The sequence below is a fragment of the Brachyistius frenatus genome, unplaced genomic scaffold, assembly GCF_029030835.1.
Source record: "Brachyistius frenatus isolate BFR_SWC_R1_liver_20210118 unplaced genomic scaffold, ASM2903083v1 Contig_153, whole genome shotgun sequence".
NCBI lineage: Eukaryota > Metazoa > Chordata > Actinopteri > Embiotocidae > Brachyistius > Brachyistius frenatus.
The window spans coordinates 661,292-677,262 of NW_027210752.1; the positions used below are offsets into that span (position 1 = coordinate 661,292).

The 15,971-nt window shown below is 43.9% G+C and overlaps 2 protein-coding genes across 3 annotated transcripts; both read left to right on the forward strand.

Moving 5' to 3' along the window:
* Positions 1–2,947: 2,947 nt before the first annotated feature.
* LOC138631320 (snake venom vascular endothelial growth factor toxin HF-like) lies at positions 2,948–10,881 on the forward strand. 2 transcript variants are annotated; one of them, XM_069716167.1, is made up of 7 exons: positions 2,948–3,035; positions 5,405–5,438; positions 5,526–5,722; positions 5,829–5,905; positions 6,017–6,046; positions 6,124–6,192; positions 9,344–10,881. In XM_069716167.1, exons 1-7 carry the CDS (start codon positions 2,973–2,975, stop codon positions 9,378–9,380), a joined length of 507 nt encoding a protein of 168 aa, XP_069572268.1. In that variant the 5' UTR covers positions 2,948–2,972; the 3' UTR covers positions 9,381–10,881. The 2 variants fall into 2 exon arrangements, with proteins under 2 accessions (XP_069572268.1, XP_069572269.1); XM_069716168.1 differs by having other exon boundaries at positions 6,127–6,192.
* Positions 10,882–11,837: 956 nt separating this feature from the next.
* On the forward strand, positions 11,838–15,703 carry cipcb (CLOCK-interacting pacemaker b). The gene is made up of 4 exons (XM_069716169.1): positions 11,838–12,202; positions 12,827–13,011; positions 13,106–13,287; positions 14,763–15,703. The coding sequence occupies exons 2-4, from the start codon at positions 12,873–12,875 to the stop codon at positions 15,639–15,641; spliced, it is 1,200 nt and encodes a 399-aa protein (XP_069572270.1). The 5' UTR covers positions 11,838–12,202; positions 12,827–12,872; the 3' UTR covers positions 15,642–15,703.
* Positions 15,704–15,971: the final 268 nt, after the last annotated feature.

Below are 15,971 nucleotides of genomic sequence, written 5' to 3' on the forward strand. Positions count from 1 at the left end.
AAGACTGGCAAAGAAAAATGTGGGAAATGAGATGATCTTTAGATTTTGATCACAGGCTTCGAAGCATTGATTAGAGGAAGACTAACGTGTGCATGGGTGAATATCTGAAGGCAATAAAGCCAGAAACCCTTCTGATTCAAACCGCTTTTGATCAATTTATATCCTGATGGGGAAAGTTGGTGCGGAGATTAATTTGGTGATTTGCAGCTGAACATGTGGCAGCTAGTCACATCTGTTTCCAAGAGATGGAGGATCCGAAAAAGATGTAACCCCGGTTTCGAGCCTCCTTTGACTCCAAAGGGGATTTTGGAGGAGCTTTGTTGCCCATACGAACGCTCACATTGAAACCGTTAGAGCAGAAAGAGCGACGGCCTCCTACCTGTGGACACAGGCCAAAGTTTCAGAGTTATGCGAGGTGATGATCCCCTTTTTTTGAATGTTCACGAAAGACAGCTGCGGCCACATGTGAGGATACAAAGCAGCCCCGGTCATACCTGCTGCCTCTGCTCCAACTGAGGGGAAAGCCCATCCTCCCGCCACCAGAACTGGGACTGGAGCATCAGTTTGGTTCCCAGAGACAGGAAGCAGCAGCTGTCCGTCTGATCTCTGGCTATATCTGACTTGGAAGTCTGAGCAGGGACTTGGTGAGGGGACTCCCCTTAAAGTGGGCGAGCGCTGGCTGCAAGGAGAGATGGCCGCTTATTTTTTTTCTTTGGAAGACTAAAGGAGTTCAAAACAGAGTGTTTACTCACTGGGTTATACGGATTTGTTAATTTAATTCAAACTTTATTTCAAAATCACGAGAGAGACATAAAAGGCAAAGCCACGGCAGTATGTGGGCTATATCTCCAGTGGTTTCGAAGTCTGGGTGATTACTGAGTGCAGCTCTTCCTGGGTCTCGTTAAGGCCTCCACGATGCTGTTCTCAGACAAGTTAAATGATGCTTCCCTTTATGCTGCACTGGATTAAGACATCGTCCTTCGAGAAAACTCTTCTTGAACGTGCCAGATTAGCAGAATGCAATGTTTTGTTTTGTCTTTTCAATGACACAACATATATTGCAGAATAAGTTATTCATGTTTTAATAAATAATCTTATAAACAATGAGATATAAACATGGTTCTCCCCTAATGAACACCAAAGCCTGCAAGGAGTGAAAGGCAAATTGCAGCGAGAGGGGAAGGCATCATTTGTCTTTGTTATCTCCTCCACAGAGGCTGATATCTCAGAGCACACCAGCCCAATTACCTTGTAAATCACACTGGCTGTGAAAACGCATCTGAGCCCGCCTAATAAATGTGAGGGTACTCTGCTGCTAGTCGTCCGTGCCATGCAGAATGAGACAACAAGTGTAATATGGGTTAAAAAATAAATAAATAAATCATTGCACCTGTAGGTCAGTTTTGGACGTGAACACAATCAATATTAACTGTAAATGACAGCACGGGCAAACTACAAGAACTCAGTGTAGTAGAAAGGCTACATTCATGTACCAGTTATAATCATTCAGACTGTACGTATACTGATGATAACAGGTATGTTAACACGCGACTGACCGGGGACGTAACTCTTGAGACATTCTGCTCAATCTCGTAGCATCGGTGTTGATAACCTGAGGTCTGCCGCGTTTGTGCCAAAACTAAACAGGCAACACTTTGAGGGCCCCGAGTGCATAAACAATGCCGAAGGGCCAAGCAGCTTAAACTAACAACCAGATCCAGAAGTGGCGCCAGATCAGTTGTATGTTGGCAGTTCGGAGCAGGGATACAGGGAGCTCCTTGTGCTGTGGCCTCACACTGCCACTCAGTGTTTCAGTATTATCGCCAGGCCAGAACAAAGAACTACATCTGTTTGTTTCAGCTCCTTAACTGCGAAATCACGTAAAGTTTCTGCAAACCATTTGCAAATGCACGCTGGACACGTTCTGCTTTTCTACTCTTCCAGGAATCTGTTGACATCCATTCATTCCCAGATCCATCACACCAGACATCAAGTATGTGGTAGTTTTTCCTCTGTTTTCTAATCCTCTACGAACACATTAACGTCTCCGGTGTGTCAAACTCTTTTGTAAAACTCCTAAACTTGCTTGTGCAGGCAGTTCAAGCGCGGGTTGATTTGAAAAGACTCCACTGCGCTACCTCGTGATTTATACATAAAGTCAGTGTAGACTCGATGTTAACTGTCAAGAAGAGAAAATAATGTACATTTAACAAACAAATACATCAGTCTTGATGATTACTGACATAATGTGCATCTCAAACATGTTTAAACTATCTGCCAATTCGATGTTTAGATCAGATACCAGTGTTGAAACCATTTAAAAATACATAAAACACAGCAGCATAGTTTGTCACAAAACAATGGACAAAAACATAAAAGTTCTGGTCGGCCTTTAACACATGCTCTATATACAGGGACCTTGGGTGGTTCGTTGGGTCAGCAGGACATGAAACTGAACACGTACAGTCCCACGCAGCTACTTAACCAGTGTAGTGAAATTCACTGACTTATGACTGTTTTCCCTGTTACAAGTCAATACGTTTGTGTGTAAACTGATCAAGTTTCTTATTCGGATTATTCATCTATAGCCCACATTATTGTGAGGTTATGTCGCATGCATTTACGATGTGTCCAATGTGTGCGTGTGCATCAAATTAGCGCCAGTCTCGTCACGTCCTCAGCGGCGACGGAAAACACGACTGTGTGTGAAACAGACGCATTGTAATAACTTGCGTTCTCAGTTCCCCTGAAGTCGAGTCGAGCCGCACCGGTTTCCAATTGTTCATCAGCTGCTGCCTTCATCTATATTGGCGCGCGCTTTTCATCTCAGCTCGGCTCGCGCGCGGTTAGACCACGCGCACATTAAAAAAAAAAAAAAAAAAAAGAAGCTCCGAGCTCCAGCCGCCCCTCCAGCCTCTCTTTAACATTTTCATTTCTCTCGGACCGACCGGAGGAAACTCATCCTCGGCAGCATGCGAACTTTCAGCGGAGTCTCGCGTCTCCTGGTTCTTCTGTTGCAGCTGATACCTGCGCAGGTAACGACAACAAGACACGTGTCACGCTGCAACACACTGTAGTTTTCTGGGGTTTTTTTTTCCCCTTTTTTTTTTTTTTTTTTTTTCTGTTGAAGGTAGGATATTTCTTTTACACTTTATTGATATAGGCTGTGTAATTTATTAAACTCCAAAATAACTTTTAAACTTAATTTAGCCCGTCTTGTGTTCTTTCATATTTGCAGTGATGTTTACCATCAGCAGAACAACGGTTTTCCTTTCTGTGGGAAATGTCTCTTTTCTTTTCTCCATATGAGACTCCTATAGCACCATACCGTGAAACAGCTGCGCCCCATATGAATATACCATCTGCATTTAGAGTATCCAGTCATGTTTGCAGATAATTTGACTCGAGCAACCAGCCACATGCAATTTGCCTCGCACATCAAAACAGAAAGAAACTGTATCTGAGAGCAAGTGTGGAAAAATGAAGCCAGGCTCCGGAGCTCAGGTTCACCATGTCTGTGAAGTGTCTCTCTCTGGCTTTGCACATGCAGATGCTTACTCTTACTGAAACAGCATCTGACCCTATGGCACAGTCAGGATCACCGAGCAGGGAACTCTGTGCAAGGGGAATATGCAGTCAGTTTATGTGCAGCTTTGTATGACTGAGTATATTGTAGCAGGCTATACAATCTATCCAAAATTGCCAAAACTAAAAGTTGATTTAAAATACATTTCATCCTTCCACATCACTTCTGTTGCGTTTCACAGATGTTTTGAAGTGGCAGCAGCAGATCATGAAAGGAAATCTTCCTGCTTGTAGACTGCAGAGTGGCACAAAGAATAACTCATTAACAGATCTGAAGCCACATGATTAGAGGCAGATGATGAGACGTCTCCCAACTTTCCAGAGTCCACATTGCTGTGTGCTCCAGCGACTGAGGTGGACGATGGGCCACAGTTTACATGGAGACTTTTTTTTTTTTTGTATGCGTCTGTCCTCTCTGTGCTATCGCTGCGCAAAGGCTATGTATGCCACAAGATATCATTTTCAAATCTCAGATGACAGCATTGATTTTTGTGTTAATGACATCCATTTTCTTTGAAAACGGCACATTTCAGGACAGTGACCAGGACAGATATATCTGTTTAGCAGAAATGTTTCTCAATCGGGCCAGATTTGAGATGAGTTAAAGCAGTCTAGACAAAAAAAAAAACAAAACAAAAACAACACTTTGTTTCTTAAGCACTTAACCAAAATCCACGTGGTATTTAGAAATCACAGTAAGACCGATAGCGGGAAGTCTGGGGGAAAGCGTTACAAAGAAAGAGAATAAGAAATGCTGCATGTGAACAACATCTCACTTCCTGTTTTCTCACTATAATATCCATCTTGCGTTTGCTTTGGAGCCTCTAAGTGACACAATTAGAGATAAAAGAAAATGACACGTTAGGAGGAAATAGGCATGGAAAACTCGTTTCAGTATTTTTTTTTTTTTCCCCTTTAAAGCACGCCATTAGATTTTAAATGCAGTGTGTTAAAGAGTTCATTATGTTCATGCATGTCTGCACATTTCAGGCTGAATACAGCTGTTGCTTGCAGCTGGACCCACTGGTGGATGCTGCAGTACTTTTAACAACGCTATGGCATTTGGCAGAAGAACAAGCTCACTTTCAGCTAACATAAAAGGCCCTCTATAAAACCTACTGTTATCCGAGCTGTAAAGCCGTCCCTGCGTGTGACATTTAGCTAGTAGACCATGTTCCCATCAATGTTCATGGGGTAGAAGGAAGAAGCAGAGAGGTGAAGAGTCGAAGAGCCAAGATCAACTTTGCACTCGTGTTTCTTCTTGATTTTGTTGTTCAAAAATTGGAAACGTTAATGTGGATTTGGAGTTTGGGTTGTGAGAACTTCGCAATGCTGTGTCATGATACTTTTCAGTACTGCCTTTGTTTAAACTGCGTTTGTGGTGTTTAAAGCTCCCAGGAGTAAAGGCAGCGGCTATTCTTCGCTGTTATTTTTTGCATACTTTGAAGGTTTCTGCTTCTTGTGATAATAAACCCTCTTGTATTCGGACCAATTGAGAAATCAAAAGCACTGTTGTTGTCAACTGGCTCAATTTACAGTTTTTACCCCTGCAGCACAGCGGTGCGCTCCCGACACCATGCTGCATCCTTGTTTTTACTGGATCAACGTGTGCGTACTAGTTTTTCTCCGCCACCAGAGGGCGCTATGCAACTGCACATTGAACTCGCTGCACCATGCTGATTTCTCACCTGAGAATGTTCCTGGTTGTGTGCAGGCTGTGTCATGTTTGGCATTGATGGTATTACTTTTATGAGACTAAATTGTAGGTTTGATCCCTGTAGATGTCTGTTTTTATTTATTTTTTAAATGTATTTTGCAGATGTCACACCTTCCAGTAGAGGGTAACCCCAGAGGTAAGGATGGTGCTCTGGATCACACTTAACAGGATTTTCCACCTGTTGCAAATTATTTCCAGACTAAAGATACAACCTGTCTTGTAGTGACGGAGTTGCAGGAGGTGCTGACAAAGAGCATGTGTCGACCCATGGAGCAGCTGGTGGATGTGGAGCGTGAGTTCCCTGAACAGGTGGAGTACATTTACAGACCTGCTTGTGTCCCACTTTGGCGATGCTCCGGTTGCTGTGTCGACGAGAACCTGGAGTGCCATCCCACCCTTGAACGCAACATCACTCTGCAGGTGTGGCAAGAACTCCAGTCACAAATGATTTACCAGTAAAGAAGGTGTTAAAAATGCACTTCCACTTTACACAGAATATTTAGCTTTATATTCCCTCGTTTCGCAGGTGATGAGGATTCTTCCCAGGAATCTGATGAACATTGTGGAACTCACATTTTTAGAGCATCAGACATGTGAATGCAGGTGAATTACAAAGTCTTTTGAATAAAATAAATACCAGATGCAAACAGATCTTGTTCTAACGGGTAACTGCAGCTGTTCCTTTTTCTTTTCTTTTCTTTTTCTTGTTTTCAGGGTCCGTCAGAAACTTGAAAATAATAAAAGGTTGGTAAATTAAAATTTTATCGATCAGACTTGAACTCATCAATATCTTGACGTTTTTCTTTGCTCTTTCTGCACAACAGCAGTGAGTCTATCACGAACAGACCGCGGAGGAGGAAACACAAGAAGACAGCGACCGGCTGTGCAAAGTAAGAGATTGATTGCTCCCCTGTGGCGCACACACACACACACACACACACACACACACACACACACACACACACACACACACACACACACACACACACACACACACACACACACACACACACACACACACAGAGCGTTTCATAATGTTTGGTTATTTACAACTACATCTATCAATGTTTCCTCCACTCACCAAGGACAAAAGAGCTTAAACAATATCACAATACATTATCTGCTGTGTTGCTCTTCTTGTTGACAGACCTAAAATCCAAAAATCACTTCTGATGAGCTTGTGCTTGTGTGTAAGGTCACAGAGCTTTTGTAGTACAGTAATCCAAGGCTACTGAAGGTTTCAATCAAGCACTGCCAGTCTGAAGGTTTAGTCTGGAAATACCCAAATTCATATATCAGGGAAAAAAGAAAAAAAAAATTACCGGAGGAAGAAATGTGAAGATTGCTGATGAGGCTCATTTGGGAGCAATAAACAGTCATGTCCAGTTTTGTTGCTATTCTGTGTGCATCTGACACACAATCACAGTTGCTACTGACATTTAAAGATAAAGGTAAAACTTAGAAATGCAACAGCACAGTTCAACTCTTTATGCTTTGAAATTGAATCTGACCATGAAATGAATCCAAAAAGTGTCCAAATGCAATTTTTGTGTGCAACCCAATGCACTTTTAAACTCAAACAATTCAGTCTGGGGGCAACATCAGACCCATTATTTTAGAGACGGAACAAAGAGTTTTATGTGCAATGAATTTAATATGGTGTTTGTCTGTCAAACTCAAAAGGGCAGCTTGTGTCACAGTAGATCTCTCAGTGCCTCTCTCGGCCTTTTCCCCTTTTATTTAACAGGAAATTGTTGTGTGACCAGTTGCGAATCAGTGTACAATGAAGACATTTTTTTTTTTTTAAAGAATGAAACGTCTACAATAAATAATACGTACTGAGAACTGAGTTGTAATGTTACAAAGTGGTTCTTCTAAAGGGGCACTCCATCCATTTTACATATGAAGATCAGTTTATTGATCTCGTATCCAAGCATGAGCATATTTATAACAGGAACCCTATGCAGGTAAACACCATGAAAAACGCTATCAAGTCGACCTCTGCAGCATGCAATACTAAATCACTGAACAGGCTCACTTTTTTTTTTTTAGAAGTCATGTCAACTTGTGCACTTGTGCTTGAAAGGAGTTTTTGGTGACTGCGGACATGGCTCCCTTCCACAGAGATACTGAGAGGACGTCTTCTGAAAACAATGAAGGCACCACGGGGCACAGAATCCAAAATCCTCTATTTAGTTCGAAATTGAATTGTAACATTTAGCTGATGCTAATATAGGCTGAGAAGCCACAGTTAAGCAAATTACTTGGTTGTCTTCCAAACTTCCAAGCTTCATTAGAACAAAGAGAAAATTCATTTTGTGACTGTCTCTCCACTTCAGCTCAGCAGGGAAACACTGTGGGAAGACAAACGGGGAATATCACACTAAAAAGACTCTAATTTAAGAAGATATCAGATTTATTTGTCTGAGTCAGACTGCTAAAACCTCATTTTAGCTGCTGCTGCTCTTGTTGTCCCCCCCCAGTCCTTGTAATCACATTATGGAAGGATCCTGTAACAATTGCACAGATTATTGAGTCTTGCATGAATGTAAGCCTGTCCTGTAGGCATTCAATAATCATTCAGTGGTCCTCGTTATCAGTATTTAAAGAGTCATTTCTGGCTCAGTCATTGAAGAACATCTCCTGCATGCGGATCAAGGAACAGTTGGTGATTTGAAGTTTGCACTATCTGGTGATAACTGGGTCAGCTGTTTTGAAGCGGTGGCTGCAGGGTTTCACCATCTTCTCTGTTAAGGAGGACATGTGGATATGTTATCCCTCAGCCTTAACAGACAGAAAGCAATCCATCCTCTGAATCAGCCAACTAAAAGTTCAACTTTGGACTTGGAGTCACTGTGGGGGATGGTAGTGTTTGGTTGTGGCCTGTAGGCTTTCCCACAAAAGTATTTTAGGAATGTGTGTGGTCTTGTTGTTCTGTCTGTTTTCAGGTCCTATAATGTTAATGCTGCACCTGGACTTCGTAAATCATAATTTATAGGGCGACAGAACCACCATCTCATAATCCTGTAGGTAGGTAGGTATATACTTTATTAATCCCCGAGGGGAAATTTTTTCAATAGTTAGTGGTCAAGGGACCACGCAGTTTCAGCCGAGTTTGAATTTCTTCCACCAGACTGCATGTAAATAGTGAGTGGGATAAACACTCTCTTTGATGGTCCGTTCTAGTGACAACCTTGAAGTGAGTGAGCGGACTTCCACTTTGTTTGTGGAGGGGGATAGTTTACCGTTCCACTCTGTTATGGCTCCGTCTGAGGGACCCCTGACCGGTGTCCTGTTGACCTGTTTGTAATCCATCCATGTCAGTGTCAGACTGATCATATGGGTCAGGATCAGTGCTGACTTGCATTTAACACATTCCTGGGTCTCATAACCTGCAGAGTTCCTTTGCAATTTGGAACTCGCTCTAGGAAGCTAATCTTTGTGAAAACACTGATAAAACTCACTTGTGTGTATTTAAAATTCACCCCAGAAACAGCCCAACAGAAATATAGAAGAGGACCTGGATGTAGAAATGCTGTGTCAAGATTTCACGACGAAGCTACAAGTATATCCTGAAAAAGGAAGGTTGTAGATGCAAACTGATAACTTCTAGTTTTTGGAGGGATTTCTCCTTGGAGATGTTAACTAAATGCCATAAAGCAGATGCTTCTCATTAATTGACTGAAATATTCGGTCAGATTTAATAATGCATTTGAACATAATTGCTCACACAGAGAACAAATCATGACATTCAGAAACTAATTCTTCCAACAGCGGTGTCTGAATCAGGTTTATATAGTATTTAGTGTGATTTTGTTTATCGTTCAATGGTCACATTTTTATTAAAAACGGACAGCAATAAACAAGTTGAATAGACTTGTGGCTCATGAAAATGTTTGATTTACCACCAAATACTCTGGGTGAGTGACGTTGAAATGACATTCGATGAAATAAAGCAATGACTGTTAAAAAGATGGATACATCTGTCTTTTATAGACCCCTAATTTGAAGTCCTTCAATTGTATATTTTTGTCTTCACAGGTGCCAGTTCCCTCAAAACAAGATACATCTTCACTGATTTACTAAAACTTGACTCTTGAGGGGTGAACAACAGCACATATGAACTGATCATCCTCAGCCTGCATCCATTAAACCCCAGACTTTCTATCTTGTCCATGATATTTTTGTATTTTTGATAAATTATAACCATATACAGTATGTCTGCAGACTGCAGGAGAGATCCCAGGATTTATTTTTTCAAAATGAGGTGGCACAGGGGGAGTCAAAGAAACTGTCAGGAGGGGCAGAGGTCCATGGGAAATCGGAAAATGATCTGAAGGAAATACATTGTTGAATTTGGCTAAGAAAACATTGATATTTACATGAACAGTCTGCCGAAGCTAACTAACTACATAATAGTATGATGAGACTCTTCAGGCCGTTTGAAGGTGTTATACCTGCAAATGTTATCTTTACTCGGACAATCGAGCCTTCAGTAGCCTTCTGCCGACAGTAGGCCATCACTCACTGCTTTCTCCGTTATCTGGAGTTCACCTATTTGCAGCAGAGACGTTTGACAAACGGCATACTGTGATTCTGCATCACAACTCATATTCACAGTGCTCTTATCCAGTGGTGTTGGCCTTGGGCGACTGAGAGTATCTAGACCAGTGGCTTCGGGCGGGCAATGCAGAGAGCAATCAAGGAGGGAAGCAATCATTTGCCTCCCTCAAATGGCGCTAGTGAGCTTATAGTTATGACACTGTACGCACAGCATGCTTGGCTTTCACGTTTTTGAGTCGTGAGAGCTCCACTGCACGGCAACAACAACAACATGGATGCCATAAGTCTCCTCGTTGTTCTCTTGATATCAAACAGAAGCTTAGCAAACTAGCAGGCGCGTAACATTACATTTGAAATGCAAAGACATGACGGAGGGAAAAGATGAGGGCATTGGAAACATCAACATTTTACTCAGCCATATTATTAAATTGAAGTGAAGAAAAATTCCATACAACTAAAATTACAATATTTGAACCTCTTTGCCGTTTCTGAAAATGTCAGTCAACACGACACAACTCCTGAACTCCGAGCTTTCAGAACATTTTGAGGGTCATTAACTCGCCATTCATTCATTCATAGACTCTTTTCATGAACCCCATTTCAAGGCAGCAATATTTTTTGGTGGGGTGCAGTGCCAGTCCTTTTAGACACACCCCTGTCTGATATTTCTTGGACCACTTTTGAAAAGAGACTTACAGAACAGATACAGAATAGGCATACAGATCATGGGTGGAATTTATTGAGCTTTTAGGTCTCCAGGAGAAAGGATTAAAATCTCCATCCAAGTGTTCACTGATTACCTGCCAGATCTTCTTCATGATGTTTATTGTGCCATTTATTGTTATGGGACCATGGTTCGACAGCACAGACCATGAACTAAAGACATCAGCAATGTGACTTTATACATGTATGTTGGTATTTTTGTAGCAGTGTCTTCTGATGAACATTGAATCCGCTTTGCCTGGTCATGATGAGAGATTAGTTCATGGAATAAAATGCACTCCAAGTACAAGGAACCTCTGTGTTATCTATATTTGCATTCGTAGGCCACTAGGGTCTGTAACATGTGAGGACACTGTGAGCTCTTTATCTGGCTAAGATGTGTTGCGAACACACTGTCAACAAAGCACAAGGAGTTACTGTTTTCCAGTAATATGTATTGCATTCACAGCCTTTCAGAGACATGCGAGATGATAGTGGTTCGATTTGACAGCAATGCTTTCCCAAAGTACTTCACAAAACAGGATGATTAATCATACCATGCAGGCAACTTTATGAAGTGATGAAAAGCTATGACTTAATCATAGTCATAACCCTGCTTAAGTTTTGTTTCAGACTTTAAATGGGTGCCACCAGATGCTTCTCGGTTTGAGAAATAGGATTTATTATTTTTTGCAGGAGGCCTATTATGCTCCTCTTAGGAGTCTTTGTTGTTTTTGTGGTTAATATCTCTTACCTGGGCCTGAACTCACACTTTCACCACAAACCTGCCAGCTCATCCTCAGCACGAGCTGCATGGGTACATGTTAAATTAAAGGCAGCGCGCCTGCACGTGAGGACGTTTTGTTCCGAGGGGCAGCGCACGCGTGTGTTTACTATTTCAAACTGCACGCTGCAGAGAAGACTTGTTCTGCTCAGGCCAACCATGCTATTATGTAATAAACCGGAAACTCTCACGTCACCGGATTCCCCCGACGGTACATTGAGACGCGTGCACTGTACATCACACCTCTCGACTGCTCGGCGAACACGATGTCCTCAACTCGCCACACATTTGGCAGCGGTCACGTTTTTCAGCTGCTGGCCGCGCTGGCCAATCAGAAGCCAGGAGAGCGGGGGAATGGGCGGGCCGTTGTAGCCGAGCGACTGTGACGTACCTCGTTCTCCAGACGAGGCCGCGCCCAGAAATACCAAACACGACGGAGCGGCTGTAACGTATATCGGCGTCCGTTGCACTTTTTTTATGTGTGGCTTTTTTGGGGGGAACAATAGTCAACAGATTTCGGGGATCGAAAGCCCGCGGAACCGTCGGAAAAAAAAACCAAAACAAAACAAAAACCTAAGTTTTCCACTTTGAAGCTCACGGAGGACAATTTAAAACTTGCAACTGCTTAACGGCTGCCGCCACCGTGCTCCGCACGTGACCGAGTGGACAGGGGGAGGGGCGGGCTGTCTCGTGCGCGGTACCGTGGAACACGGAGTTCCAGTCAGCGGAGCTGCGCGGCGGCGGCCACACCGAAGAAAGGAGCCCGCCGAGGAGCAGCCGTACTCGCGACCCGGACGCAACCTCGTCCGCAGCCTTCGGTTTTTAAAGACGACGTCGACAAAAGGACAAAAGTAAGCGTGTTGTTTTGTGTCTGGCAGCCGTATTGTGGTGTTGTTTTTTTGTTGTTGTTGTACGCACGGTGTACTACGTGTCAGTTAACGTCAGCTATAATAACGCGCTCGTCTGTTGTTGTTGTTGTTGTTTTTTTTAAATGTTCGTCAGGCCGTTCAATCAGATGTTACAACGATATAACTTCCGCCGAATAACAACATTTAATGTCACGCAAAGTCACGTTTGCGGTAGCGAAGTTAGTCTTTACTGGTTACTATCAACATTTTGTAACGTTAGCTTTACGTATTTAGCCAACTGTATGTTTGGATGTCGCTACTTTTTTTTTTTTTTTCTTTTCCTGATGTTTACCTCAGGGTAGATTAATGGGCATTATGTTTGATAGGAAAACGAGGCCAAACATGTCGTAATTCAGTTTAATACATTAACCTGGCATTGTTTAATAAGGCCAGACATGTTGTAAATAAGCCAGACCGGTGTGCTGATTACAGGATTAAAACAGCTGTAATACACGGTGCCGTCCAGCTGCAGCTTCAACGTGCCAAATCGCACCTGGTTGAGTCCTATTTACGTGTCTGTCTTTGATATGAAAAGAGTGTCAGCTTCTCGTTGTTTTTGTTTCCCAGCTTTAGCTCTTGATATGCTGATCTGGCTTTGAGAACTTGTGGAGCCATGGACACCGTCGGTACAGCCGGAAAGAAGATGGGCACCAAGAGGAAGGCAGAGAATCACTGGAGGGCAGCAAACCGAGCACGCGTCCTGAAGTCTGGAGGCTCGCGAGCCGACTCGGAGAGGGACTCCGGATTCTCAGGTTCGACCGCAGTCCCGCTTGCACGTTTATTTTTGCTCAGATTATAAGGTATCGCTTCATAGAGCTCCGGTTAACTCTTCTGTCCGGCCTTCAGATGTAAGCTCAGAGCACACGAGCACAATGGACAACACGGACTCTGAGGATTCACCGCACCCGGCGCAGCAGGGGCCACAGACTTCTGGCTCGGGGTCCCGGTCCTCTCCGCTGGCTATGGTGGGAGGCTCGTACTCCAACCTCTCTCCTATGATCTTCATGAACAACGTCCTGCTCAAGCAGGTACACGCAAGAAAACCCGAAAACGTAAAACTTCCAACGAACAGAATAATGCGTATAGATGAATTGCTTTTCTGCTCCCTCTCGGCTATTTTAACGCACAGCTGTGCCGAACCAGGTCACACCGGGACAGTTGTGGGACAGTTGTGGGCCAGTTGCACCGCGCTTGTGTTTAACTTGAATGTGTTGCAGCAGACTGGCATGTGTCTCCAAAAAAAGACGGACCATTCACATAAGACTAAGACCACATGCTTTCAGTTTTTAGTTTCAATGTGAGCAGAGGTGTATTAATTAATATAGAAACTTAAATTGAATTAAAATTGTATTAAACTGCATAAATAAAATGGGGGGTGGATTAGACAATTCATGACTGTGCGATGGGTTTTTGTTGCAAAGAGTTTGGCCACGAATAGTTTGAACAGATAAGTTTTGTCTGACTCTTAATTGACCGAACTGATTTGTATCAATCGAGTGTACGTTAAATCTTTTTTATTTCCATTCGTGTATAATCACTGAAAACTAATAATTGTTGTGTTATTGCACATTAAGCACTTAATATCTAGAGAGGGAGCAGCTTTTTCTTTCATGTAGCCTGCCCCACGTTTACAGAAGCCCAGAACGGACAAACCAAACGAGGACCATTTTTTTTAGCGTTTCACAGCCTCCATAGATTTTTTTTTTCTTATTTCTCGATTACATTCTTGAATTTGGAGGAAGGCAGAGGTTATTCAGTTCGGTGCAATCTGCTGCGTCACCACTCGATGCCTCGACGTGTTACACACTGCACCTTTAATGTGGTAAATCCCCCAAAACACTGTTTACAGTTCTGCTTCCAAAATGTAATTGAAAGCTTTCGACATCATCTGATTTGTTACCGTGTTTGTTGGCGCGTCTGGAGCTTTATATGGGTCAAAAATAATCCATCCTGGCACACTGATTGGGTCAAACCCGTGTCTGACGTCTTTCTGCATGAATTGACTGACTGTTAGTGAACATTATTCAACGCTCCTCCAGATGTGTTGAACGTGACTCAGACACCGTTTCAGTGACCAGGCGTCTCTTATTAGAGATGGGAAATTAATTTCGCGACAATGGTATCCCAAAGTCATTTCATGACTCCAGAGACACAAAGACAGAAAGAAATGGAGCGTACATATGTGTGAGCTGGAGAGCTACTGAGAAAGAAGGAGAAAAAGAAACTTCATTTGTTGGTTGTACAATATAATCCAGTGTAACCACGTGCGTCTCTGTTAACGGTGACAACCCGAGGTTGACCTATGTCTGCTGTCTCATTAATCGGTCCGATGTGGGTTGAACTCGTGGTCATTTGAACCACATCATATGCCAATCTCCAAAAGAGGAGTTAGTTATCATGGAACGATTGATTAGTTTGCTATGTTGTCATGGCAAAACTGTACGAGTAATGATGCTGACCCGACGTTCAAAGCTCTCATTTGTGTCTTTCATTGCGTTTGCAGCCCGGAGATAATCCTCCTCCTCTGAAGCCGTGGGGCTACAGTCCTACAGTGGAGGTGGTCCAGCAGCCTCAGGTGGTCTTTCTCCAGCCTGTGGTCTCTCGTCAAGCTCCCTCTGCCTCCAAAGAGGCCGCGTCTAGACACCGATGCCCCAAGAAGTATCTTCCAATCCTGAAATCCTACCCCAAGATCGCCCCACATCCCGGAGACAGCTCGAGTTCCTCAGGCAGAGGAACTGCTTCCTCGTCATCCTCCTCCTCGTCTTCTTCTTACTCTTCTTCCTCTTCTTCTTCGGGGTCAGAGAGATGTAGCACTCTGACCTCCAACCATCGGGAACACCGTCAGAGAGAGAAGTCGAAGAGAAGTCAGTGTGGTAGTGCTACGAACTCTGCCTCAACCACTCCAAGTCTTCCCTCCGCGTCGCCGGTGCTCCAGAGCCGACTCGCTCTCCCCGCAACAGAAACCAGCGGCAGTCCTGCAGGCGAGAGGCCTTCGTCGGCTGCCAATAGCCAGACGCTCCCTGTTGCCCGGGCAGTCGGCGAAGAGAGCGTCTCGCTCGGAGAATGCAACAACGGCGACACTGATGCCGACTCAAAGAGGAAGCGCTTCTGCAACACTTACAACATCCTGAGCAATTCGGGCCTGCTCAACATCACGCTGCGCACCAAGGAGCTCCTCAGGCAGAACCGACGCACCCAGAGCGACCTGGACCGGCTGAAAGGACACGCGGACCTCTTCTTTCAGGCCGTACGCAGCGGTGACCCCGGCATCTGTGTGAAGCTGCAGGCCAGTCTTCAGGAGGAGGACAGGGAGAAAGAGGGGGAGAGAGCGGTTCAGCCCAGCTTAAAAGCTGATGAGACTTGGACTAGTGCGAGACAGTAATCCTTTAGGCTGAGATGCAAAGGAAGGCCAATGTTGTGTGTGTGTGTGTGTGTGTGTGTGTGGGGGGGGGGGGGGGGGCGGGGTTCAGAGACAGATGGACCGAAAGTAATGTGCTCCACAATCCCCCACCCCCCCCTCCCACCCCCACCCCCTCGACTCTCAGACAGACAGTGTGCTGTGGCCTACATTTGGGCTGCCTTAGGGCCCTGACACACCAAGCCAACTTAAAAAAAAAAAAAACGAGTTCAGTCTTTCAGCTGCCTCACGTTTGTTTTTTTAAAAGTTTTTAAAGTTGCACGTGAACTCTTTGTTGCTCTCTAGGTGCACGTA